Below are 21,915 nucleotides of genomic sequence, written 5' to 3'. Positions count from 1 at the left end.
TCTCTCCCGCTTCCCGTAGATGGCTCACGACGTCCCAATAGCACCACCGCGACCACCCCCAAAGCCTGTAGTCGTTCCCTTCCTCTTAACGCTCGCACTCTTCTCCCTCGTCGCCGTTCTGACACTCTCCCCGCCGACTCGCCTATTCCGAAAACTCCACCGCTACCTCGTCCGACCCATCTCTATCCTCCTCGGTCGGATTCCTCTTCCCACGATCCTCGAACCCCCTTCGAATCTCTCCATCTCGATCAACTCCTACTCCTCCTACGCTCACACGCAGCAGCTCTCGCTCGATCGGAAATGGCTAGCATACGAACGAATGCCGAAACGTCATCGTCGAATAGGGCAACAACTCGCTTGGAAACGAGTTTTGGAGGGGACTCAGGACGCGATCGAGGTCAACTCGAAAGTGACGGATGAATTGGCTGCGATTGGATTGGAGCTCGCGAGGAAAGAGGGTATACCGTATGGGTTCAGGAGTAGGTTTAAAGAGGAAAGTGGGAGGGTCGTAGAGGTTCGTTCTTTTCTTGCAATTTTTATTCAACATCGCCCTTCCCTCTCTCCTGTGCTGATGATACTTTCGAGAGCACCGTCCAGACGTTGAAACATTTCGTGAGAGATTGGAGCGAAGAAGGAAAGAACGAGAGGGAAGCTTTGTTCCCACCGATTCTAGATTCCCTCAAACGAGAATTCGCTTCATCGAAGGGGAAGAAAGTACTCGTTCCCGGTTGTGGATTAGGTCGATTAGCTTACGAGATATCTACACTAGGTGAGCTTTCATTCCTTCCACTGTTCGTGGAACGGGGCTTGATGTTTACAGTTCTTTCGAGACAGGTTTCTCAACTATCGCAAACGATTTCTCTCATTTCATGACTCTCGGTACCTCATTGATCTTCTCCCGCACCCACACGAAGAATCAACATCGAATCAGTCCCTACATCCATTCGTTCTCGCATCATCGAAACTCGGAGAACCTCTTGAGAACAGTTTCCTTTCCCGATATCGTACCAAGGAAAGACGTCGACTTGAAGTTCGAACAAGGAGATTTCTTGACGACGTTCAAGGAGGACGAAGGAACGTTTGATGCGATTGTGACACTGTTTTTCATCGATACAGTAAGGCGAAATCAGTCTCTCCCTCTCCTCGAATTGTTCAGTGCTCTGATCGTACTCTTTGGGACGAAAGGCTTCAAACTTACTAGATTACTTCGAAACGATTTGGAATTTACTCAGACCCGGTGGCGTCTGGATCAACGAAGGACCTTTACTATACTACGGAAATCCAGGAATGGAGTTACCGTGAGCTTTTCTCTCCTCTCGCCATTTGCGACTCTCTGTTCTGACATTACTGTTTTGGAGTTCAGACTCGAAGACGTGATACGTGCTGCGGAACTCGTCGGGTTCAAGATCGAAGAGAGGAAGACGTTGAAAGAAGTTCGATACACTGCGGATGAGAAAGGTACGATCTCCTTCGCTGTTCATCACGCTGAGAAAGCCACTCATCGCGTTTCGATCTGTGATAGGAATGTATACATTCGCTTACGACTGCGAGTTCTGGATCGCTCGGAAACCTGCCTCGACTTCCTCTGGCGACGAGACTCTCGATAGCAGGCAGAAAACGGCTTGAGAATCTTAATACTGTTCAGCCAGAGCGACTCTAGTCACACTTGTAGCTTGCAACGTCTCTCGTGGTGAGGCAGCAGTATCGAGAGTGCACGAAACACTATAGATTTTCAACAATTTTTCGATCCCCTTTTCTTCCCTGAAGAAAGGTAACAAAACATCCTTTGCCGCCCCTCGTTCTCCCATCTACCGCATGTATTGACCCTGATTGTGAAGCATTTGAGCAGAAGATTTCGCATCGAGGAAGAGGGAATCGGTTTCTCCAACGTCTTCGAGCGTGATTTCGGTACGGTTTTGAAGTTTTGAGAGGATCGAAGCTGGAGTCAAGAGTTGTAGAGCGTAACTGATTCCACGCATCCTCATTAGTCGAGGCCCACAAGGAAAGAGAGGAGAGAGAAAGCAAAGACGTACCGCAGAGAAGTTCTAACTCCATCATCCGCCAATTTCTCCAACGCATCTTCCTGAATCGACAATCCTTCCACCTTCAACCTCGTCTGAACGACCGTCTTGATCTCTTCCCTCGAGTACGGCATCGTCCTAACGATCATACAACGATCGAGTAAATCGATCGGGATTCCATGAGGTGAAACGATTCCTTCTCCTCCCGAATGACCCGATCCAGGTTCGTTCTCGGTTCCTCGGATCGTCGTCAGTCCGCGGTTCGTCGCGAGGATAACGTGAGGAGAAATGGTAGATTCGAGGGCTCGGTTCAGGTAGGTGAAGGCTTCGATATCCAACATGTGAACCTAATTCGACCAGAGCTCGATCAGTTCCAAGCATCCAACACGACGAGAGAAGGTCCGTTGGAACTCACTTCATCGATGAACAATACACCCGGGATCAACTCTGCGATTCCTTGTTCAATATACGAATTGACAACCTTATTAATCTCTGCCCTCAATTTATCCGTCACTTCCGTCCTCCTCCCCTTCACTAGTTGTCCCATGACACTCATGATATCCTGTCCACCTTGAGGTCGAGCATTCGCCATATCTAGATCGTGAAGAGTTACATCTTGAACGATTTCCTTCTTTTTGTGAACGTCTCCTTTCGGGAGAGGTACGTATTCTTCTGCTTCGAGATCGTATTCTGTCGCGTAGGCGTCTGATCGACCAACTCGCTGTGACCACGTTGGAGCGGAATCGAAGGGGGTTGAGGGCGAGACGAAGTTAACGGGAGGGAAAAATGGAAAGAACACGAAAAGAGTCAGCTCTCGGTGTTCATTTCCGACGGGAAGAGCGACGATCCAGACTGACCTTGACAGCACCCGTATTCGCTTCAATGTAAATGACATCTCCGACCGTAACTCGTTCCTTTTGAATACTTTCGTAAATGCTCGGATCCAATCGAAGTTGTTTCGTTCCTTTGACCGTCTTCAACGCGACAATCACATGAGAGATCGTCTTTCCGTACCCCGATAACGGGTTCTCCGTTTCCGCTGGGGTCAATTCCGTAACTTCTCCTTCGTAAACTTCTTTCGTTTCTTTCACTCGAAGACCTGCTCGCGCAAGTCCTATCAGTACAATGTCGTGCGTACTGAATGAGAGACTGTGAACGAACCGATAGCTCGCCTAAAGTTCTCCATGAGTACCTCAGTCTTCTTTACTTCTGAACTGAAAACTTCCGAACCGACCATCGGACAGAATGGAACCTTTTGACCCAACTCTTGCGCGATCGCGAGTGCTAACGCCGTCTTTCCAGTTCCCGGTGCACCTGCGAGTAACAACGCCCGTCCAGAGAAACGTCTCGATTGAATGAGAGACAAGACTAAACCGCATGCCTTCGAGCGCCCGAACGAGGTTGTCAGTAGAGAGTAGCAGAGAGTACGGGAGAAGTAGGGAAGAGCTTACTTCACGAGCAGCACGTTGTCCTACGAATCCACCTCGATTGTTCTGAGCGAATCCATCATCGTCCAAGCCGAGTCCTTTGATGTGAGAATGAGAATGGATTCGAGCTTCTCGTTGTCCTTGAGGGATTCCAGTAGCTGATGGCATTGTCGTCACTGTCACTGAAGGAGTGGTCGTAGTCAGGAGAGTTGAGAGAAGAGGATATTCGGAGTCGTCAAGGGGTAGTTTTCGAATTTGTGTGGGAAGAGAGAGAAGAAAAGGTTCAAAGTTGCTCGCGACCTCTCTTTTCAAACTCGGTAACCAGTCGTTCATTCCTCTGGTAAGGTATCCTTCTCCTGACTGTCCCAGAGCTATCCCTGACCAACTCTTCGTCTATCCCTGCCCTCTCCTTCCCCTCCTCGCCGTTTGACTCGATCAACTTTTTTTTCAATTGCTTACCTACCTACCTCTCCTACTCCTTCCCCGCTCTACCGACTCCTTACGCGTTACAGATTACCCGGTATCAAGAATATCTTATTGAAAGATGCCTTTCCTCGACGCCGCGAACGCTATCAAACACCTCGAATCCTACTCTCGAGGGGATGGACTCTCGGTGAAAGAGTTGATGGATTCGACGAAGCAAGGAGGATTGACCTACAACGATTTCCTCGTTTTACCCGGTCACATCGATTTCCCCGCTTCGGTAGTATCGACGGAATCTCGAGTGACGAAGAAGACGGTGCTCAAGACTCCTTTCCTCTCTTCCCCTATGGATACCGTTACCGAAACGGAAATGGCTATCGCGATCGCTCTCCTTGGTGGTCTCGGAGTTATTCACCACAATTGCTCGCCTCAACTTCAAGCTGAAATGGTTCACGCTGTCAAGAAGTCAGTTTTCTTTTCTTTCTCGTTTTCCTCCTTTGCGATTTCGAGTACTGACTCACTCGCTTTCGTAGGTTCGAAAACGGATTCATCACCGACCCTATGTGCCTTACTCCCTCCAACACCGTCGCCGACGTCTGGGCTATCAAGGACAAACACGGTTTCTGCGGAATTCCCATCACTGGTTAGTTTTCATTTCTTCCTCTTCCTTTCAACCTCCCCTTCTCTCTCGACGACAAACCCCAAATAAATGATGAGCAACCCATCTATTTCCTTCGTTCTACCGAATTGAGTTTGATCACTCGTTTTCAACCATGTGGAGAAGCGAGTAACGTCCTTTTGTGACACCTCTGATTCCCCGTTTTGTCCTCTCGCTTTCGAGCGTCTCCGATCAACAACCGAGAAAAGAACACGAATCGAATACTGACTCGCTCGATTTCGTCTCGTTTTAAGAAACTGGTAAACTCGGATCGAAACTCGTCGGAATCGTTACCGGTCGCGACATTCAATTCCGACCCGACTCTGCCTCTCTCGATTCCGTCATGACGAAAGGATCCGACCTCGTCACTGCTCGAGCTGGCACTACCCTCGAACAAGCGAACACGATCCTCCGAGACTCGAAAAAGGGTAAACTTCCCATCGTCGACGCCGAAGGCCGACTCGTCGCTCTCCTCGCTCGTTCCGATTTGCTCAAGAACAAGGATTACCCCCTCGCATCGAAACAACCCAACACGAAACAACTTCTCTGTGCCGCCGCGATTGGAACTCGAGGTCCTGACCGTGATCGACTTCGACTCCTCGTTGAAGCCGGTCTCGACGTCGTCGTTCTCGATTCCTCTCAGGGAAACTCGGTCTACCAAATTGAAATGATTCAATGGATCAAGAAGGAGTTCCCCGACTTGGAGGTTATCGCCGGAAACGTCGTCACTCGAGAACAAGCTGCCGTTTTGATTCAAGCTGGTGCCGATGGACTTCGAGTCGGAATGGGTTCCGGATCGATCTGTATCACTCAAGAAGTTACCGCCGTCGGACGACCTCAAGCAACTGCAGTTTTCGCCGTCGCTGAATTCGCTCGACAATTCGGAGTCCCCGTTATCGCCGATGGAGGAATCTCGAACGTAGGTCATATCGCGAAAGCACTCGCTCTAGGTGCTTCCGCCGTCATGATGGGAGGTCTCCTTGCCGGTACGACGGAATCCCCAGGAGAATTCTTCTACAACGATGGGAAACGACTCAAGAAGTACCGTGGAATGGGTTCGATCGACGCGATGGACGCCGGTACGGTCAAGGATCAAACTAAACCCGATCAAATCGATAACGCTGCGACTTCTCGTTACTTCTCGGAAGGTGATGCCGTTCGTGTCGCTCAAGTGAGTTTCTCTCTCTTTTCTTCTCCCCTCTCTGATTCTTTCCTCGTCCTCGTCCTCGTTGTTGACTCTCTCGCTTTGTGTGTGTTTCAGGGTGTCGCCGGAGCCGTTCAAGACAAAGGTTCCCTCCGTAAATTCATCCCTTACCTCTTCGCCGGTCTCCAACACTCTCTCCAAGATATGGGAACTCGCTCGGTCTCGGAAATGCAAGATCGTGCGTTCTCGGGTGAACTCCGATTCGAACTTCGTACGGCGTCGGCTCAACTCGAGGGAGGAGTTCATGGACTTCACTCGTTCGAAAAGAGGCTTTTCTCTTAAAAATGTTACACACTATTCTCAACTATAAATCATCTCTATCTTCTCTATGCTATCTTGTTGTTTTGTTCGTTCTTAGAAAAAGGGTCAGGAAATCGCTCTCGAGAGTAGCTCGAGAGGGAGGGAAAAAGCTTTTACATTTTCGATTCTCTCAATCTTTCGTCTCCCATCTAGTCTCTTTATCCCCTCTCGTTCTGTCTCCCCCGAGGACTTCGTCTAAACGAGTCCTCACTTTGCATTGTATCCACGTTCTCAAACTCGCAACGCTCGAAATCTCTACTGCGAGCGAGAGAGTATATTCGCAAAAAACTTCTCGAATTCGAGCGAACGACGAGCGACACCCACTCAGCAAAAACCCGTCAGACTAGACGAGCTGCACATCCTCGCGACACGATTGAGACTCGCTCAATAGAGTGAGAAATGAAATTGTTGCAAAGTGTATTGAAAATAGAAACTGAAGAATTGTCTCGTAAGTCGGAGAGAGAGAGGAGAGCGGAAGCAGGCGATCGAAGTTTTTCTTCGCCTTCCCGTTCGCCGCCAAATTTGTGAGCTACTCAGACCCGATACTCGCCAACCTTCACAGTCAAGATTCAGCTATCGACCAAGCCAGTCAGCGCAGAGGGAAAGAGGGAGGAAGAGGGAGAATTAAAGTCGAGGAAAGAAGGGGACGAAAAAAACACTCATCACGGGTCAATCATCGCAGTGGGAGGGAAACGAGTTAGTTAGAGGGATTGATTACAGGTTCAACGAGGTACTGGAGGGGGTCACAGGTCAGGCAGAAAGGTGTAAAGAGTTGCGAGTTGCTGACCTCCCTTTTTTTGTTCCCTCTCCTCTCTCCCTCGCCTCTACTCGATCCCGCTCGCCTTACCTACCATTTGTGTGAAATTCGTGGGATCAGTGAAAGATGGGACGTGGTGAGTGATTCTACCTCTTTTCTTGACTTTCTCATCGAGTTCACCTCGGAAGGCTCATCATCCTCCACTCGTGTGATCGCGTACAGTCATTCGCAACCAGCGTAAATCCGGAGGAATCTTCCGAGCGCACACTCACCACCGTGTCGCTCCGGCCAAGCTCCGTGCTCTCGACTTTGCTGAGCGCAACGGTTACATCCGTGGTCTCGTAAAGGAGATCGTTCACGACCCCGGACGGTAAGCTCAGTCGCTCAAGAATGGAGAGAGGCGCCGAGGAAAGAAAGGAAGAAAGGAGAGAAGCTGATGAAAATCGGATGGATTGAACGAAAACAGTGGTGCTCCCCTCGCCCGTGTCGTCTTCCGTGACCCTTACCGCTACAAGATGCGCACCGAGACTTTCGTCGCTACTGAAGGACTCTCGACCGGTGCTTTCGTCTTCTGCGGAAAGAAGGCTTCGCTCGCCGTCGGAAACGTTCTCCCCCTCGCCCAACTCCCCGAAGGTACCATCATCTGCAACGTCGAGGAGCAAGCTGGTGACCGAGGTGCGCTCGCCCGTACCTCCGGTAACTACGCTACCGTTATCGGACACGATGCCGACACTGGACGAACCCGTATCCGTCTTCCTTCCGGAGCGAAGAAGTCGGTCAAGAACGACGCCCGTGCCACGATCGGTATCGTCGCTGGAGGAGGACGTATCGACAAGCCCATGCTCAAGGCTGGTCGTGCCTTCCACGCCGCCAAGGCCAAGAAGAACAACTTCCCCAAGACCCGTGGTGTTGCCATGAACCCGTTCGTTTTCATTCTCTTTCGTTCACATTGTTCTCGTGTCGGTTGTACTGACTCATTCTCCTTCTCTGCGAAACAGCGTCGATCACCCGTCAGTTTTCATTTCCATTTTCTTTTCGACCCGCTTTCCTTCTTCCCTTCTTTTCGAGTTCTTATACTGACATTATGTATCGTTATCATCGGATAGTCACGGAGGAGGTAACCACCAAGTGAGTATCTCTTCGATCTAATTTGCTAGTTTTCATTTTCGCTGACTACGTTTCTTCCCTCTTCTAGCACATTGGTAAAGCTTCTACTATCTCTCGCCAAGCCGTTTCTGGACAAAAGGTAAGCTTCATCCTCCTAACATCCTTCTTCTCTCCTTCGTCGTGGAGCTCGTCGTGGAGAAAGGAGATGCTGACTTCGATTCTCTCGCGAATGATTTCAGGCCGGTCTCATTGCTGCTCGTCGTACTGGTCTCCTCCGTGGTTCCGTCAAGACCAAGGAGTAAACTGGTTCCCTACGATATTCCCCCCCTTCTTTTTTGTTGCGAAAATTTTACAATTTGGGTTGCCGAATGGATCAATTCATTCTTTCAACTTGTGCACTTCCTCTCTCTTTTCCGCCGTCAGTCGGTTCCGAAGCGATTTGGGACCATGGAGGACCGTTGCGAGATCGGGTCGAGAAGGAATATTCGACTGAGGAGGGAGAAAGAGACGACTATTCGCGACCGCCCAGAAGACGACTCGCTGTCTATGTTCTATGTTCGAGTGCGAGAGAACAAGACAGATTACGCAACAAGAAGAGTAGGAGAACGAGACTCACGAAACATTTGCGGTGAACGATCGAAGGACCCGACTAGAGTAGAGCGAAAGAGAAAGAAAGAAAGGAGAAAGAAGTCAGTATTTCTCGAACGAGCGAATTCACCAAGTCCCTCCGTTCCTGTTTTTCTGTGTCGACTTACCTCGTCGTATTCTTGCTTGGACACCCACATCTGCTGGAAAGTGGAAAGAGAAGCGAGAATCGCATCTCCGATCCAAACAGAGTACTTGCGCTCGGGAGGGGCGACAATCTTGACCTGTTTTCCACAACGAGTTTCAACGGTTAGTGGTCAGCTCATCACACTTACATCCCAAGTGAGAGTGAGAGATGACTGACCTTCATCGAGGAAGGAGCAAGGGCAGTGATCTCCTTTTGCATGCGATCCGAGTCTCTGCGAAACATTCAGTCCTGATGTACATGAGTCTCTTTTCTCGTAACTATGGCCTACATTCCCCATCTTCTGCAGAGGGCGAAAATGACGCCACAGCGAGCGCAACTCGGCGTCTGTTTCCTCCCTTCGTTCGCGAAGAATCAACGCTCGAATCTTTGCTGATGGCAGCAATCTGCTCAGCTTCTTCGCTTGGGCCCTTTTTGACCGAGCTTACACAGAATCAATATCTCACCGACGGAAGAGAGCGAGAGCGCGGTGTGGAGCTCGAGCACTGACCCTTCCCTCTCCGTTTCGAGTCTTCTGTCTTCGGTCAGAGGTCGACTATTTGCAGCTTGGAGACATCGATATGTGGGAGATCCGAGTCATTCATTCATACAGTAGATGTCATAAGGTCGCTTGCAGAGTAGCAGGAAGAAAGGACGAAACGAAGCGATAGAAAACAGAGCAAAATCAAACGAAACGACAGAATACAAAGCGAAGAGGCCCGTTCTAAGCTACCCCTCCAGCTCGTGCTCTGCGTTTCTCGAGCTCCTTCTTCATATGATACCGCTCAAACACGAGGTCGACAATAGCGAAATCTCTGCGTCGTTCCGCACTTTCGAAAGCTCGCTCGACTCGAGAAATCTCCTTGTTGACTTGCTCCTGCAGACTTCCTCGCGTCGTCATTCTGGCCCCTGATCGAGATTTCCTCCAGTTGGCGTCTCGGTAACTTTCAACGAGATTGGAATGTAGAGCGACGAAAGCTTGGACAGCGGATTTCCAATCGTTTTGCGGCGATACCTGAGAGATGGCAGCTGCGAGCGCTTCGAGCTACAGTAGCAATCGATACGAGTCAGTAGGACGGACGATCGTCTTCAGAAAAGAGAAACGAAGAGAAAGGAGAATCTGAAGAGAACGCACTTCGACAGTTTCGAAACTGAGTCCGTCCCCCCTAGGCTCACATTTGACTTCTCCCGTTCCTCGCACTGAGTTTGGAGGGTCTTCTATAACGCTCAATCCCTCTCCATCAGTCTGAATATGGTGTCCCAAACTCTTCTGCGCTAAAATCGCGACCGTATCGTTCGAAAGTTGGTCATTGCGAGAGCCCGTTTCACCCTTTTCGCTCAGTCGGAGGAGATAGTTGAGCTTGAAGATACCGAGAAAGATCTTCGTCCAGTCCCAGGCGATCCTCGAGGTAGTTTCGTTTTCTCCTTTCGTTGTCTCGAGCGCCAGCCAATACGACTGAATTGATTCTGCATGCCGCCTCACACGATCAGTAACTATGCGTCGAAACGAGTCTCCAGAGAAGCAACTGAAGACTCACGGTTCATCTCTGCTCGTTTCTGGTCACGTTCTTCGCCTCCGTTTTGCCTCATTTCGATGTATCGTGATTTCCTCGCATCCGTCCCTTCTTCCTTGACCCTTGATGCGGTGATCAGACGAGCTTCGTGCAGCTCAGCGTGCCGGATCAAAGAAAGAGTGTCTACAATGATTCGCGATGACTGTTGGCGAGTGATCGTTCTGCGAGATGCCGATGGTGACTGAAGAGACTTGATTGAGTTTCTTGTCCGCTTTGAATGTAGCATTTCGACGTCGAAGAGCTGATGAGTGAGGTAAGAGGGAAAGAGAGAGAGATGCCCCAGAGTGAAGCAGGAGTTTTCAGAGCATTCTTCGACGTGATGAAAACATTCGCTTCGAACCCGCCTTCTTTCATGCTCCCATCTCGAGCTCGTCATTGAGACTGATATAAATTGTTGTTGTCGAGCTGTCGCGTGAGCTGAGAGAAGCTCAACCCTTAATTTTGGAAAGATCAAGCTCGATCCAACTTGAGCATTTCATCTTGCGTCGCTCAGGGTGCAACTCGCAGGATCGTCTCGTTCGTCGGGTCTCTCAAGTCACAGACAAGCGTACTTGTATGGTGCGAGACATAGCGCTCAGCGAAGGCTGTTTGTTTCCGCTCGTAAAGTTGGTTTCGCGAGTGTTTATCGCAGGAGACAAGTTGTGCCAGCTCTCCAGTCTCCGACAACGCTCTCATTCCGTCGATACTCGCGCACATCGCTGAAGCGACATCAAGTTGTCGTCAAATCCCTCGACGAGCGCGAGGTCAAGTTCGTCGAAAAAAAGGATGAATGGAAGGTAGAGAAGATTTCTTTGCAAACTGAAGGTGTAGAAGAAGAAGAAGGAGAAAAGAAGATTTGTTGACATAAAGAAAGCACACATCGAGAAAGAACTTGTAAAAAAGAGAGGAATTCATGAGGCGGAGAGGGTGAGGGAAAACGGCAGAAAAGCCGAAAAGAGGGAGAGGAGGGAGGAGATGACGAAGCTTCCAAGTTTTGTTTTGCTGCTAGACACCGATAGAGAGAATGAGAGGCGGGAGAGGGAGAGTTTGACCGCTCGTTTACTGAAAAGCGAGAGAAAAGCGAGAGAGTCAAAGTCAGCAACTCGTTCTCAAAGACAATGTGAGCTACGGCTGTGACTCACGAAACATTTGCGGTGAACGATCGAAGGACCCGACTAGAGTAGAGTAGCAAAGAGAAAGGAGAGAGAAAGAAGTCAGTATTTTCTTCGAACGAGCAAGTTTACCAGGTCCCTCCGGTCCTGTTTTTCTGCGTCGACTTACCTCGTCGTATTCTTGTTTGCTGACCCACATCTGCTGGAAGGTGGAAAGGGAAGCGAGAATGGAACCTCCGATCCAAACAGAGTACTTGCGCTCGGGAGGGGCGACAATCTTGACCTGTTTTCCACAACGAGTTTCAACGGTTAGTGGTCAGTTAATCACTCTCTCTACTACTGAGACTCTATAAGAGAGAGAGACTGACCTTCATGGAGGAAGGAGCAAGGGCAGTGATTTCCTTTTGCATACGATCCGAGATTCCGGCGTACATGGTCGTTCCACCCGACATGACAATGTTTCCATACAAGTCCTTCCTGATGTCCAAATCGCACTTCATGATCGAGTTGTAAGTCGTTTCGTGAATACCAGCGGCTTCGAGTCCGATCAACGAAGGTTGGAACAAGGCTTCAGGGGCGCGGAATCGTTCGTTTCCAATCGTGATGACTTGACCATCGGGGAGTTCGTAAGATTTTTCGAGGGCCGAAGATTGAGCCGCGGTTTGCATCTCTTGTTCGAAATCTAAAGCGACGTAACAAAGTTTCTCTTTAATGTCTCGAACGATTTCACGTTCCGCCGTAGTCGTGAACGTGTAACCTCGTTCCATGAGGATCTTGATCAAGTAGTCGGTCAAATCGCGACCGGCGAGATCGAGTCGAAGGATCGCGTGAGGGAGGGCGTAACCTTCGTAGATCGGGACCGTGTGCGTAACTCCATCCCCAGAGTCGAGGACGATACCGGTCGTACGTCCCGAAGCGTAGAGCGACAAGACGGCTTGGATCGCGACGTAGAACGCCGGCGCGTTGAACGTTTCGAACATGATTTGAGTCATCTTTTCTCGGTTCACCTTGGGGTTGAGGGGTGCTTCGGTGAGGAGGACGGGGTGCTCTTCAGGGGCGACTCGGAGTTCGTTGTAGAACTGAAGGATTACGCAGGGATCAGTTTTGACGAACGAAAACTGGTAAACTCGTGCGAAAACCTACGGTGTGGTGCCAGATCTTCTCCATATCATCCCAGTTGGTAACGATACCGTGTTCAATGGGGTCTATTCGTAAGATCATTCACTCGATTCATCAGTTCTCGAGTCACCAACTCGGGCTAATCGAGAGAATGGAGCTTACATTTGAGAGTAAGGATACCACGCTTGGATTGAGCCTCGTCTCCTACATAAGAGTCCTTTTGACCCATTCCGACCATGACTCCTTGATGACGAGGACGTCCAACGATCGAAGGGAAGACCTAAATCATCATTCATCGTTTCCGGTCGAGTTTTCGTGTCAGATCGCGAGAGATCGAAAGCGACGAAGCAAAGCTCGAGCAAGGGAGCAAGATCGAGAATGCAGAAGAGGGAAGGGGAGAGAGAGAGAAGAGAGGGATGGACTCACAGCACGAGGTGCGTCGTCACCTGCGAATCCAGCTTTGCACATTCCAGATCCATTCTAATCGATTCGAACGATCCCGATTGTACGTTGAGCAAGGAGTAGCGATAGAGTAGATCAGGCAAAGAGAGGGGAGAGAGGAATAGAGAGAAAGCGACGTGTTAGCGATGCGGGGTGCGTGGTCCAACGGAATCCTTTCTCGACAAAGGAAACCGACTTCGAACGGAGAGGGGGAGAACTCACGTCGATAACGAGGGCGGCAACTTCGTCTATTCATCACAAACGTATTGTCGTTAGCGACATCGTTCAGGCGTAGGTGGGAGACCGAAGTAAGAGAGGGGAGTGACGATCCGCTCCCTCTCTCTCTCTCTCTTCGGTCTTACCCGAGGTTGCATGGGAAGGAGGGGATAAGTAACGTACCTTCCATGTTGAGATTGAGAGGAGGGGGTAAGTTAAAACGAGAGAGGGGGGAGAGAGCGGTAGTAGGGGAGATAGTGAGAGTGGGAGCAGCTCAAATCGATCGGTTGTCCATTCACCAATTTCAACCATTCTAATCGGATTCCCAGATACTCTCTTCTCTTCTCTTCTTCTCTTTGCAGTCTCGAGACTGCTCACTACGAGAATCATGGTTTTGCACTATACGAATTCCAGTACACCAGAGATCGTTCGACCTCGAAAGAAGACCGTAGCAGCAAGTCACTCCTCCCAGTTCTCGCTCGTCCGCAGACTAGCTTCCCTCGCAGCTCAATGTTCTCGTGGAAGAGGAAAGAACCTCGAGGTGGCTGTCGTAAGCTGTTCGGCGCTGTCGAAGCGTCGTCAGCTCGGCACAGAGAGGAGGAATCGGATTCCGAAAGTGGGAGAAATCGGATCTGAAGAGCGAACGACAGGCGATGAGCTGCACGGGAGTCTACGATATCCTTCGATGAGCATCAAATTATACGGGAGATGACGGGCATGTGTGAGCGAGTCCAGAGGGAGGAAATTCGACAACGGTTCCGGCTCTGCTCCCACCCACCACCTCTCGATTCGCCAGACTCGACGTGATCGACTCTAGGCGGTACTTACAGTCTCAGAGACCCCTCTCACGTCCTCCTAGCCGTCCCCCTCATCCTCCAATTGTCGGAAACTTTCTCTCGAATTCCACTACTATGTCAGACCGTCGAGGCCCACCTCCCTCTCGCTCAATGGACTACTACCCCCCTCCCCCTCCGAGGGATTACGACCGACGCCCTCCTCCTCCACCGATGGACGATTATCGAGGTTCAGATCGGCGTGTACCTCCTCCTTTACCTCCTCACGCTACGCATGCGGACAGGTTCGATCCGAGGGATCCTTATTCGGATCCGTATGCTCATCCCTCGATGGTGTCGGGAAGGAGGAGAGAAGAATACGACGAGTACAGAGGAAATCTCCCGGTTTCGAGTTTACCTCCTTCCGCAGACGGTAAGCCTGGTTGAGCTGTATAAGTAGACACACTCAGCTCATACACGTTTGATTCGGTCCACAGGTCGAGGTAAGAGAAGAAGATCGATTTCACCAGGACCTCCTCATTCGAGAAGAGGAGGAGAATACGATTCTTACCGTACGTCTTCCCTCCTCTCTGTCCTCTCTTCTCCGGTCCTGACTCGGATTGATTGTGTAGCTCCTCGAGATTCGTATCGATCAGGACCCCCTCCCCCAGTCTCTTATCGAGGCGATTATCCTCCCCCTCCGCCCTCGAGACCTCTTTCCCCTCCTCCTCCTCCTTCTTCTTCAGCTTATTACAGAGGTGGTGATCCGGTCCCACCTCCTTCTTCCTCTGGTGCTGGTGGATATTATCGAGGGGCACCACCTCCCGTTTCATCGTGAGTCCGGGAGATCGCTTCTAAACACGAGACAAAAAACCTTTCTAACAGAAAACCCCTCTCTCGTTTTGGATCTTCTTCCCTTACAGCACGAAACTCCTCGAAGCCCCTCATCACCTCCCCTACGTCGTAACCCACCGATACTTTACCGATTGGTTCCATTCCTCGAACCCTTCTTCCGATTCGCTCACTTCTTCACCTGAAGCTCTCGAATTGGCATGGAAGAAATACTTGGCGGAATATCGGAGGAAGAGTTTGAGACCGAGGTTTGAGGAGGGGAGGGGAATGGAATGGTTCAAGGAGAGGTATGAACCGGGCCCGAAAGAGCAGGGGAGAGAAGAGAGGGGAAGGGAGGGAACGAAGGGGAGAGCAGAGGAGTGGAAGAGGAAGATGCAGGAGGGAGAATGGGAGAATGTTACGATGAGTTTCGGTGAGTTCAATTCGGGAATGTACCTCAGGAGTCCGATAACTGATTTGAGAGGTTATTGACGGGAGCAAACTCACAGACGAAGAAGCTGCGAAGACTTCGACGAAACCTTCCTCGACTACTGCTCCAACTGAGAAGAACGGTGGAGACGCAACGATGAAGGAGCAGAAGAAACCTTCACCTTCTCTCGGCGATGGGTTGTTGAGCTTGAACCCGGAAACCGTCCTAATCCCTTCTCGACCGAATCGACTCATCGTTGAAACGATTCCCTCGAATGTTGGATACTCTGAACTCCATACCGTACGTTTCGATGCGTTCTTCTCTCGTCAAAACGTCGAGCTGTTGAACTCATCGAAATGTTCCGTTTCAAACAGATTTTTTCACCCTTGGAAGGGTTCGTTCGATTGTCAACGAGCGATGGTGATCCCTCTGCTGAGTGGACTCGAACTGGTTGGGTAACGTTCGATACTGAAGAACAAGCTACGAAAGCACTTGAATCCCTCTCCGAAGTTTCCGTACGTTTTTCCTTCTCGCTACTTCGTTGCTCATCGCGCATGACTTAGCGATCGAATCTCGTGCAGATCGGGGACTACAAGCTCTCACTTTCTCAGCAATCTCAACCGCAAGAACGACAAATTCGTGCGACTCCTTCAATTATGTCTACCCCGGAACGAATCAGGAAAGATCTAGAGATTGTGGAGAGTATCGTAGAGTATTTGGAGAGGGAACTGGAGCTGCAGGAGGGAGATAAGAAGGGGAGTGAATTGATCAGAGCGATGAGGGATGGATGGGAGAAAGAGGTTGAGGAGAAGAAGGGGAAGGGTCAGGATGTTACGAAAGAGGAGAACGAAGTAGTGAGTTGCTCAAGTCTCAGACCAAAGCTGTGTACAAGCTTGTACTGATAACCGCTCGACTGGACAGGTTCGTAAAACTCTCGATTTCTACCTTCACTACCTCCGCTACGCTTTCAATACCTGTTACTACTGCGTCACGAGATGTTCTTCCCCAGAAGCTCTCGAACACGTTTGTCCGAGACACGTTCGAAGAGTTGGACCGGCTCTACGTGAGTTTTCAGTCTTTTCTCACACTTCGTGACGTTCGTGGTGGCGAAGGCTGATCCTCTCGAATTGGTAGCTTCGGATGTTGGGTTCGTGAAAGCTCTCGATGAGAAAGTACCTCTATTGGATGATCATTCGAAACTCGATCTTCGTGATTTCGGTGCCGAATTGAAAGAAGAGTGAGTTTCTTCGCTGTCTCTCACCCCCTTCCCACCGGCCAGGGTGGTGACCACAGAGTGTTACTCGCAGGACTTTATTCAGCCTATGTTCGCCGTACATCAAGAACGAAGAGGAAGGGAAATTCCGTTGTAAAGAATGCAACAAGTTGTTCTCGGCGAGAAAATTCGTCGAAAAACATATCGTGACGAAACATGGTCAGTTCGTTAACGACGCTCTAAGTCAAGTCAGTCTCCTCCCTCATCTCACTTTCCTTGTGAGCGGGCAAGAAGTACTGACGATTGATTGTTGAACAGGCTCAATTCTTCAACAACTACATCCTCGATCCATCTCATCACCCTCTCTCGGAATTCCAAACGACCAACTCTCTTCCCTCCCTCCTCCCCTCTTCCGCGACTCCTTCCCTCGCTGATCGAATTGGTGGTCGACGACGAAACGGTTCAATCTCCTCATCTACGGCAGAGGCAGGGAATCACAAACGACAAAAAAGAGATGGACCACCACCTCCACCTCCGAAAGGAGCGGTATTGGATCCGAGAGCTTCGAGGGGTCAAAGTTCTTATGCTGATTTGGATGGGACTCCGGGTGGAGCTCCCGATGTCGTAGAGTTACCGTACTGAACAGAGTATAGGAGGAGAAACGAGGAGAGGGGAAAAAGTAAAATTTGGGGAGAGAAATCTTTCAAGTACACTCTTTTATTTTGCGATGCATTTTCCGATGCATCTCGTTACTAGTACAGTATCGTATTGGAGAGTCCAAGAGAGAGAGAGAGTGCGAGAAAAAGAGAGTGACTGAATCTCCACTTCTGGATCCGAGAGAGGAGAGGAGAAACGACTTCTTCCTCTTCTCTTCCCCCTCAACTCACTACTTGAGAAACTATGTCTGATACTACTGGAAAGGTACGTCGTGCTCGTGCACACACTCTCAGTGGTCCTCAGGCTGATCTCGTCCTCGGTTCGGAGGGGAGTATTAGGTCATCACTTGCAAAGCTGGTCAGTCCTCTCTCTGGTCACTCGACACGACTGCCCAACCCGTGTGGACACAGGAGAAGGTATTGACGATCTACTTGATACGAGTAGCTGTCGCGTGGGAAGCTGGTAAACCCGTTTCGATTGAAGAGATTACGGTCGACCCTCCCAAGAAGGATGAAGTCCGTATCAAGGTTCTTTACAATGCTCTCTGTCACACTGTGAGTTCATCTCTCTGTCCAGCTAGTCCTCGTCCGACCCGTGACTGACTGGTAAGTCGGTGAGTTTGCAGGATCTTTACACTGTTCGTGCTTTCGATCGCTTCTCCTGCTTGAGGAAGTGAGCTGATTGGGAAGAACTAACTACGAGTAGCTCTCTGGAGATGATCCCGAAGGAGCTTTCCCTATCGTACTCGGTCACGAAGGAGGAGGAGTCGTAGAATCGATTGGAGAAGGAGTTACCGACGTCAAAGTTGGTGATCACGTCGTTCCCGTGAGCCGATCCCCAGTCTCTTAATTCTCAATATGTCGGTTACTGAGCTGCTGCCCTCAACCACGCAGCTCTACACTGCCGAATGTCGTCAATGCAAATTCTGCAAATCTGGGAAAACGAACCTTTGCAGCTCGGTCCGAGCTACTCAAGGCAAGGGAGTCATGCCCGATGGTACCGGTCGATTCCATTGCAAAGGGAAGGATTTGCTTCACTTCATGGGATGTTCGACGTTCTCGCAATACACGGTCGTTCACAAGTATTCCGTAGTCGCGATTACCGACAAGGCTCCGTTGGATAAGGCTTGTTTACTTGGTTGTGGTTTGACTACCGGTTATGGTGCTGCGTAAGCTGAATACCTCCCTCTCTTCTTGACCCGGGCGGGAGACTGACTTGTTGCTGTTTTTTTGGATAGGACTAAAACTGCGAACGTTCAAGAAGGAGAAAACGTTGCGATTTTCGGATTGGGAGCCGTCGGACTCGCCGTGATTCAAGGATGTCGAGTTCGTAAAGCGAAGAAGATTATCGCGATCGATACGAACGCTTCGAAAGAGGAATGGGCGAAGAAAATGGGAGCGACCGATTTCGTCAACCCGAAGGAATTGCCGGAAGGGAAATCGATCGTTGATCATTTGGTAGAGATGACGGATGGTGGTTGTGATAACACTTTGTGAGTGGCCGACCGTTTATATTTTCTTTCGTGGGAAAAACGAAGAAACTTAAAGACGTATCGGCTGCTTCACAGCGATTGTACTGGAAACGTTACCGTCATGCGTCAAGCTCTCGAAGCTTGCCACAAGGGTCAGCATCTCGTTCTCTCATCGTCTCGAGCGAACGACTTTGAGAATGAAACTAACTTTCTCGTTTTTCTCGCAGGATGGGGAGTTTCTACGATCATCGGAGTCGCCGCTGCTGGAAAAGAAATCTCTACTCGTCCTTTCCAACTCGTCACGGGAAGGAAATGGCAAGGTTCTGCTTTTGGTGGAGTCAAAGGACGTACCGAGTCAGTCACGATTTCTCTTCATTCTCACTCTGAATTTGTCTGACTGAGAGTTTGGGTCGCGCTAGATTGCCTGGACTCGTCGATGATTACCTCAAAGGAAAACTCACGGTCGATGATTACGTTACCCACACCGTCAGTCTCTCCTCTCGTCATCCCGTCTTTTCCGAGTTTTAGCGAAATTGACTCTCTCGTCGTTTAGACTTCTCTCGATGAAATCTCGAAAGGATTCGATTACATGCATCAAGGTTCTTGCATTCGTTGCGTTGTCGACATGTGGGCTTGAAGAGAGACTGGAACTCGGAATGAATTGAAGTGTAGCTAGCAAAAAGAATGAACAACAAGGTTATTGAATTGAATAGTCAACACTGAATTGAATTGCAACAAATGAATCGAATCAAGTCAATTGTGAAATTTTCCTGAGAAGCAATCGCGAGAGATTCAAATCCTCATCTTTGAGTTCAGCAGCGCTCTCTACTCTTCGACTACGCTCCTTCGGCCCATCTCGTTCATTCCTTGATCGCCGTCCTCCCTCGTCTTCAGCAGAGCCGAAACTCCATTCGATCTCGAATCCTTTTGTCGAATCAAACTCTCATCACTCTCCCCATCTCGAGCTCCTCCACCACTCATCACAATGGTCGCAGCTCCTTCATCTCCATTCCCTCAAGCGGATCAACTCCTCCCTCGAGTCGTCGAGAACTTGGACCGACATCTCGTCCTCCCTTTACTAGATTTCCTCGAATCGAGGGACAAGTACTCGCATGAGGAAATCTTGAAGGCAAAGATTGATCTGTTGGGGAAAACTAATATGGTTACGTTCGTCGAAGGGATGCAAAGGGAGTTGGAGGGGAAGGACGAAGGGGAGAAAGTTCAGGGCGAACAAGGTTAGTGAGAAGTCTCTCTGAGTGTTGCTTGAGGCTGTATCGTACAGCGTGGTGTTCTGGGTTCCGATCTGGCCGGAATCGAGGGAGGCTCGCGGTCGGAGGGTTGGATGAAGATGAGTCCACATTCAGTAGATCATTCTGTCGAGCTAGCTGGACTAGATGATTCGGGAACTACGCAGACAATAACGAGACAACTCCTATGTGAGATTGAGCCGTTTTACTGACCTTGTTCTCGTGCGATTCTCCCCGTTTCAACAGAATTCCGAAAACGTGAACAAGAAGTTGTCAAATCGCTCAACGACCTCCGCGCTCAAGCCGAAGGAATCATGGACACCATTTCTAAACCCGAAGTAGTAACAGCTCTCCGTCAAGACAAGCAACACAACTTGACTTACCTCAAGGAGAACCACGGAGTTAGTTTTTCACTTTCTCACTTTTCTCCCAATTCGTCTGCTTGTACTGACTCCAATGCGCGCTGTAGGTCACTCTCGATCAAATCGCCTATCTCTACAAATTCGGACAGTTCCAATACTCTATCGGTCACTACGCCGGAGCTTCGGATTACCTCTACCATTTCCGAGTACTCTCTACCGATTCATCCCTCGTCCTCTCCGCGATGTGGGGTAAACTCGCCGCCGACATTCTCGAAGGATCTTGGGACGCCGCGTTGGAAGAACTCGGAGGACTCCGTGAATTCATCGATCAACGAGGTTCGAACGGACCCGGAGGACCCCTCGTCGCTTTACAACAACGTACTTGGTGGCTCCATTGGTCTCTCTTCGTTTACTACAACCACCCGAACGGTCGTGAAGCACTCCTCGAATCTTGGCTCAACCAAAACTACCTCAACACTCTTCAAACTTCGGCCCCTTGGCTCCTTCGTTACCTCGTCGCGGCAGTCGTCATCTCCCGTAAATCTACTCTTCGATCCTCTACTGCTTCTTCGACTTCCCGATCCCGTGAAGCCGTAAGGGATGTGGTTCGTGCCCTTGGACAAGAACAATATCAATATTCCGACGCCGTGACTGAATTCTTGAGGAAATTGTATGGAGAAGTCGATTTTGAAGGAGCTAGGGAAGAAATGGCGAAAGCTGCGGGAGGGGTATTGGAGGATGATTTCTTCTTGGAACAGTTCAAGGATGAATTCGTTGAGAATGCGAGGTTCCTCGTTTCGGAAGCTTATTGCAAAATTCATCATCGAATCGATATTGGGTAAGTTGTCAGCTCTCTCATCAACGTTGAGTATTCGAGACTGACGTTCCTGAGGTTGTCGCGTAGTGAACTCTCGGATCGACTTGGAATGTCGCGCGAAGAAGGAGAGAGGTGGATCGTCGATTTGGTTCGTGACGCTCGTCTCGACGCCAAGATTGATCTCAAACAAGTCAGTCACGTTCTCCCGAATCATGTTCGTGGAGCTTTTGACTGACGCTCGTTCGGTTGCGAAACCAGAACATTGTTCAAATGAACCACGCCGATACTCCCGTTTACCAATCCGTGATTGAGAAATCTCGTGGTCTTCTCTTCCGTTCCCAAGCTATCGCATCGGCTATTGAAATTCGTGCTGGTACGTTTTCCCTCTCCCCTCTCCCGCCTTCATCACCGGTAAACTAACTAACTAAATCGTTTTGTTTCACTTAGCTGGAGGAGCCGTCGACCGTGATCAACATCGAGTAGGCGGACGAGGAGGACGAGGCGGAAGAGGTGGTGCGAGAGGTGGAGGACAATCTGGTGGACGAACGAGTAATCGACCAGCAGGAGGAGCAGGAGGAGACGAAAAACCTTCGGCTTCGGAAGGATCCGGACCCGCGGCAGCGGTAGAGGCATAGATAGATAGTTGGATGGATGATGATGATCCCGCGTCGTTCTTTGTAAACTGTATAATTGTCTATCATTTCCTTTGGCTTTTCAACCTTTTGACCGATCGAGGGAAGAGACGGAGAGAGAGAGGAAGAGATGGAAGAGACGCTCTGCTTCTTTTCGCTCATCTTGTTCCTCACACTCGCGAGAGAGGTATCGAGATGCTAGCTCGTGTCGTTCAGTCCTTCGAGGCAGCAATGTGAGTTGATGTCGAGCGACCTTGCGAAGCCGAAGAGTTTGGGCTTCTCTTCTCCTCACTTCACTCCGTTTCATCCCGGGCTTCCGTGAGTGTTCTCAGATTGTGCTAAAGCTGTTACTGAAGCTTCGCAATGAGAACATTG

The 21,915-nt window shown here is 49.9% G+C and overlaps 9 protein-coding genes across 9 annotated transcripts; 6 read left to right on the top strand and 3 right to left on the bottom strand.

Annotated features, from left to right (window-relative positions):
* Positions 1 to 19: 19 nt before the first annotated feature.
* JCM6883_004828 (uncharacterized protein) lies at positions 20 to 1,626 on the top strand (the record flags this gene model as incomplete). Its single annotated transcript, XM_076635322.1, has 6 exons — positions 20 to 514; positions 598 to 769; positions 835 to 1,115; positions 1,186 to 1,298; positions 1,364 to 1,458; positions 1,523 to 1,626. 6 exons carry the CDS (start codon positions 20 to 22, stop codon positions 1,624 to 1,626), a joined length of 1,260 nt encoding a protein of 419 aa, XP_076484695.1.
* Positions 1,627 to 1,808: 182 nt separating this feature from the next.
* On the bottom strand, positions 1,809 to 3,616 carry RVB1 (RuvB family ATP-dependent DNA helicase pontin; the record flags this gene model as incomplete). Its single annotated transcript, XM_076635321.1, has 6 exons — positions 1,809 to 1,965; positions 2,034 to 2,368; positions 2,437 to 2,742; positions 2,879 to 3,120; positions 3,183 to 3,402; positions 3,473 to 3,616. 6 exons carry the CDS (start codon positions 3,614 to 3,616, stop codon positions 1,809 to 1,811), a joined length of 1,404 nt encoding a protein of 467 aa, XP_076484694.1.
* A 376-nt stretch (positions 3,617 to 3,992) lies between these two features.
* Positions 3,993 to 6,015, top strand: JCM6883_004826 (IMPDH/GMPR family protein; the record flags this gene model as incomplete). The annotated part of the gene is made up of 4 exons (XM_076635320.1): positions 3,993 to 4,336; positions 4,405 to 4,514; positions 4,784 to 5,700; positions 5,791 to 6,015. 4 exons carry the CDS (start codon positions 3,993 to 3,995, stop codon positions 6,013 to 6,015), a joined length of 1,596 nt encoding a protein of 531 aa, XP_076484693.1.
* Positions 6,016 to 6,916: 901 nt separating this feature from the next.
* On the top strand, positions 6,917 to 8,199 carry JCM6883_004825 (uncharacterized protein; the record flags this gene model as incomplete). The annotated part of the gene is made up of 7 exons (XM_076635319.1): positions 6,917 to 6,926; positions 7,013 to 7,160; positions 7,257 to 7,712; positions 7,789 to 7,800; positions 7,897 to 7,918; positions 7,986 to 8,036; positions 8,137 to 8,199. The coding sequence occupies 7 exons, from the start codon at positions 6,917 to 6,919 to the stop codon at positions 8,197 to 8,199; spliced, it is 762 nt and encodes a 253-aa protein (XP_076484692.1).
* Positions 8,200 to 8,441: 242 nt separating this feature from the next.
* Positions 8,442 to 8,888, bottom strand: JCM6883_004824 (uncharacterized protein; the record flags this gene model as incomplete). The annotated part of the gene is made up of 3 exons (XM_076635318.1): positions 8,442 to 8,546; positions 8,653 to 8,766; positions 8,847 to 8,888. The coding sequence occupies 3 exons, from the start codon at positions 8,886 to 8,888 to the stop codon at positions 8,442 to 8,444; spliced, it is 261 nt and encodes an 86-aa protein (XP_076484691.1).
* Positions 8,889 to 9,390: 502 nt separating this feature from the next.
* On the bottom strand, positions 9,391 to 13,297 carry JCM6883_004823 (actin; the record flags this gene model as incomplete). Its single annotated transcript, XM_076635317.1, has 11 exons — positions 9,391 to 9,711; positions 9,802 to 10,133; positions 10,205 to 10,295; positions 11,362 to 11,394; positions 11,501 to 11,614; positions 11,700 to 12,410; positions 12,475 to 12,536; positions 12,613 to 12,730; positions 12,877 to 12,930; positions 13,114 to 13,139; positions 13,291 to 13,297. The coding sequence occupies 11 exons, from the start codon at positions 13,295 to 13,297 to the stop codon at positions 9,391 to 9,393; spliced, it is 1,869 nt and encodes a 622-aa protein (XP_076484690.1).
* A 721-nt stretch (positions 13,298 to 14,018) lies between these two features.
* Positions 14,019 to 16,996, top strand: JCM6883_004822 (uncharacterized protein; the record flags this gene model as incomplete). The annotated part of the gene is made up of 11 exons (XM_076635316.1): positions 14,019 to 14,313; positions 14,378 to 14,452; positions 14,513 to 14,714; positions 14,804 to 15,144; positions 15,221 to 15,441; positions 15,516 to 15,656; positions 15,723 to 15,995; positions 16,063 to 16,204; positions 16,276 to 16,378; positions 16,449 to 16,602; positions 16,673 to 16,996. 11 exons carry the CDS (start codon positions 14,019 to 14,021, stop codon positions 16,994 to 16,996), a joined length of 2,271 nt encoding a protein of 756 aa, XP_076484689.1.
* A 258-nt stretch (positions 16,997 to 17,254) lies between these two features.
* Positions 17,255 to 19,119, top strand: SFA1 (bifunctional alcohol dehydrogenase/S-(hydroxymethyl)glutathione dehydrogenase; the record flags this gene model as incomplete). The annotated part of the gene is made up of 11 exons (XM_076635315.1): positions 17,255 to 17,275; positions 17,350 to 17,368; positions 17,456 to 17,565; positions 17,637 to 17,648; positions 17,717 to 17,836; positions 17,905 to 18,179; positions 18,249 to 18,503; positions 18,579 to 18,634; positions 18,710 to 18,836; positions 18,902 to 18,968; positions 19,036 to 19,119. 11 exons carry the CDS (start codon positions 17,255 to 17,257, stop codon positions 19,117 to 19,119), a joined length of 1,146 nt encoding a protein of 381 aa, XP_076484688.1.
* A 348-nt stretch (positions 19,120 to 19,467) lies between these two features.
* On the top strand, positions 19,468 to 21,543 carry JCM6883_004820 (eukaryotic translation initiation factor 3 subunit E; the record flags this gene model as incomplete). Its single annotated transcript, XM_076635314.1, has 6 exons — positions 19,468 to 19,717; positions 19,976 to 20,130; positions 20,199 to 20,929; positions 20,996 to 21,098; positions 21,167 to 21,281; positions 21,356 to 21,543. The coding sequence occupies 6 exons, from the start codon at positions 19,468 to 19,470 to the stop codon at positions 21,541 to 21,543; spliced, it is 1,542 nt and encodes a 513-aa protein (XP_076484687.1).
* Positions 21,544 to 21,915: the final 372 nt, after the last annotated feature.

The sequence above is a fragment of the Sporobolomyces salmoneus genome (genome assembly GCF_050403485.1).
Source record: "Sporobolomyces salmoneus JCM6883 DNA, S_salmoneus_JCM6883_v1_ctg93, whole genome shotgun sequence".
NCBI classification, from domain to species: Eukaryota; Fungi; Basidiomycota; class Microbotryomycetes; order Sporidiobolales; family Sporidiobolaceae; genus Sporobolomyces; species Sporobolomyces salmoneus.
This window is presented reverse-complemented; position numbering and strand designations above follow the sequence as displayed.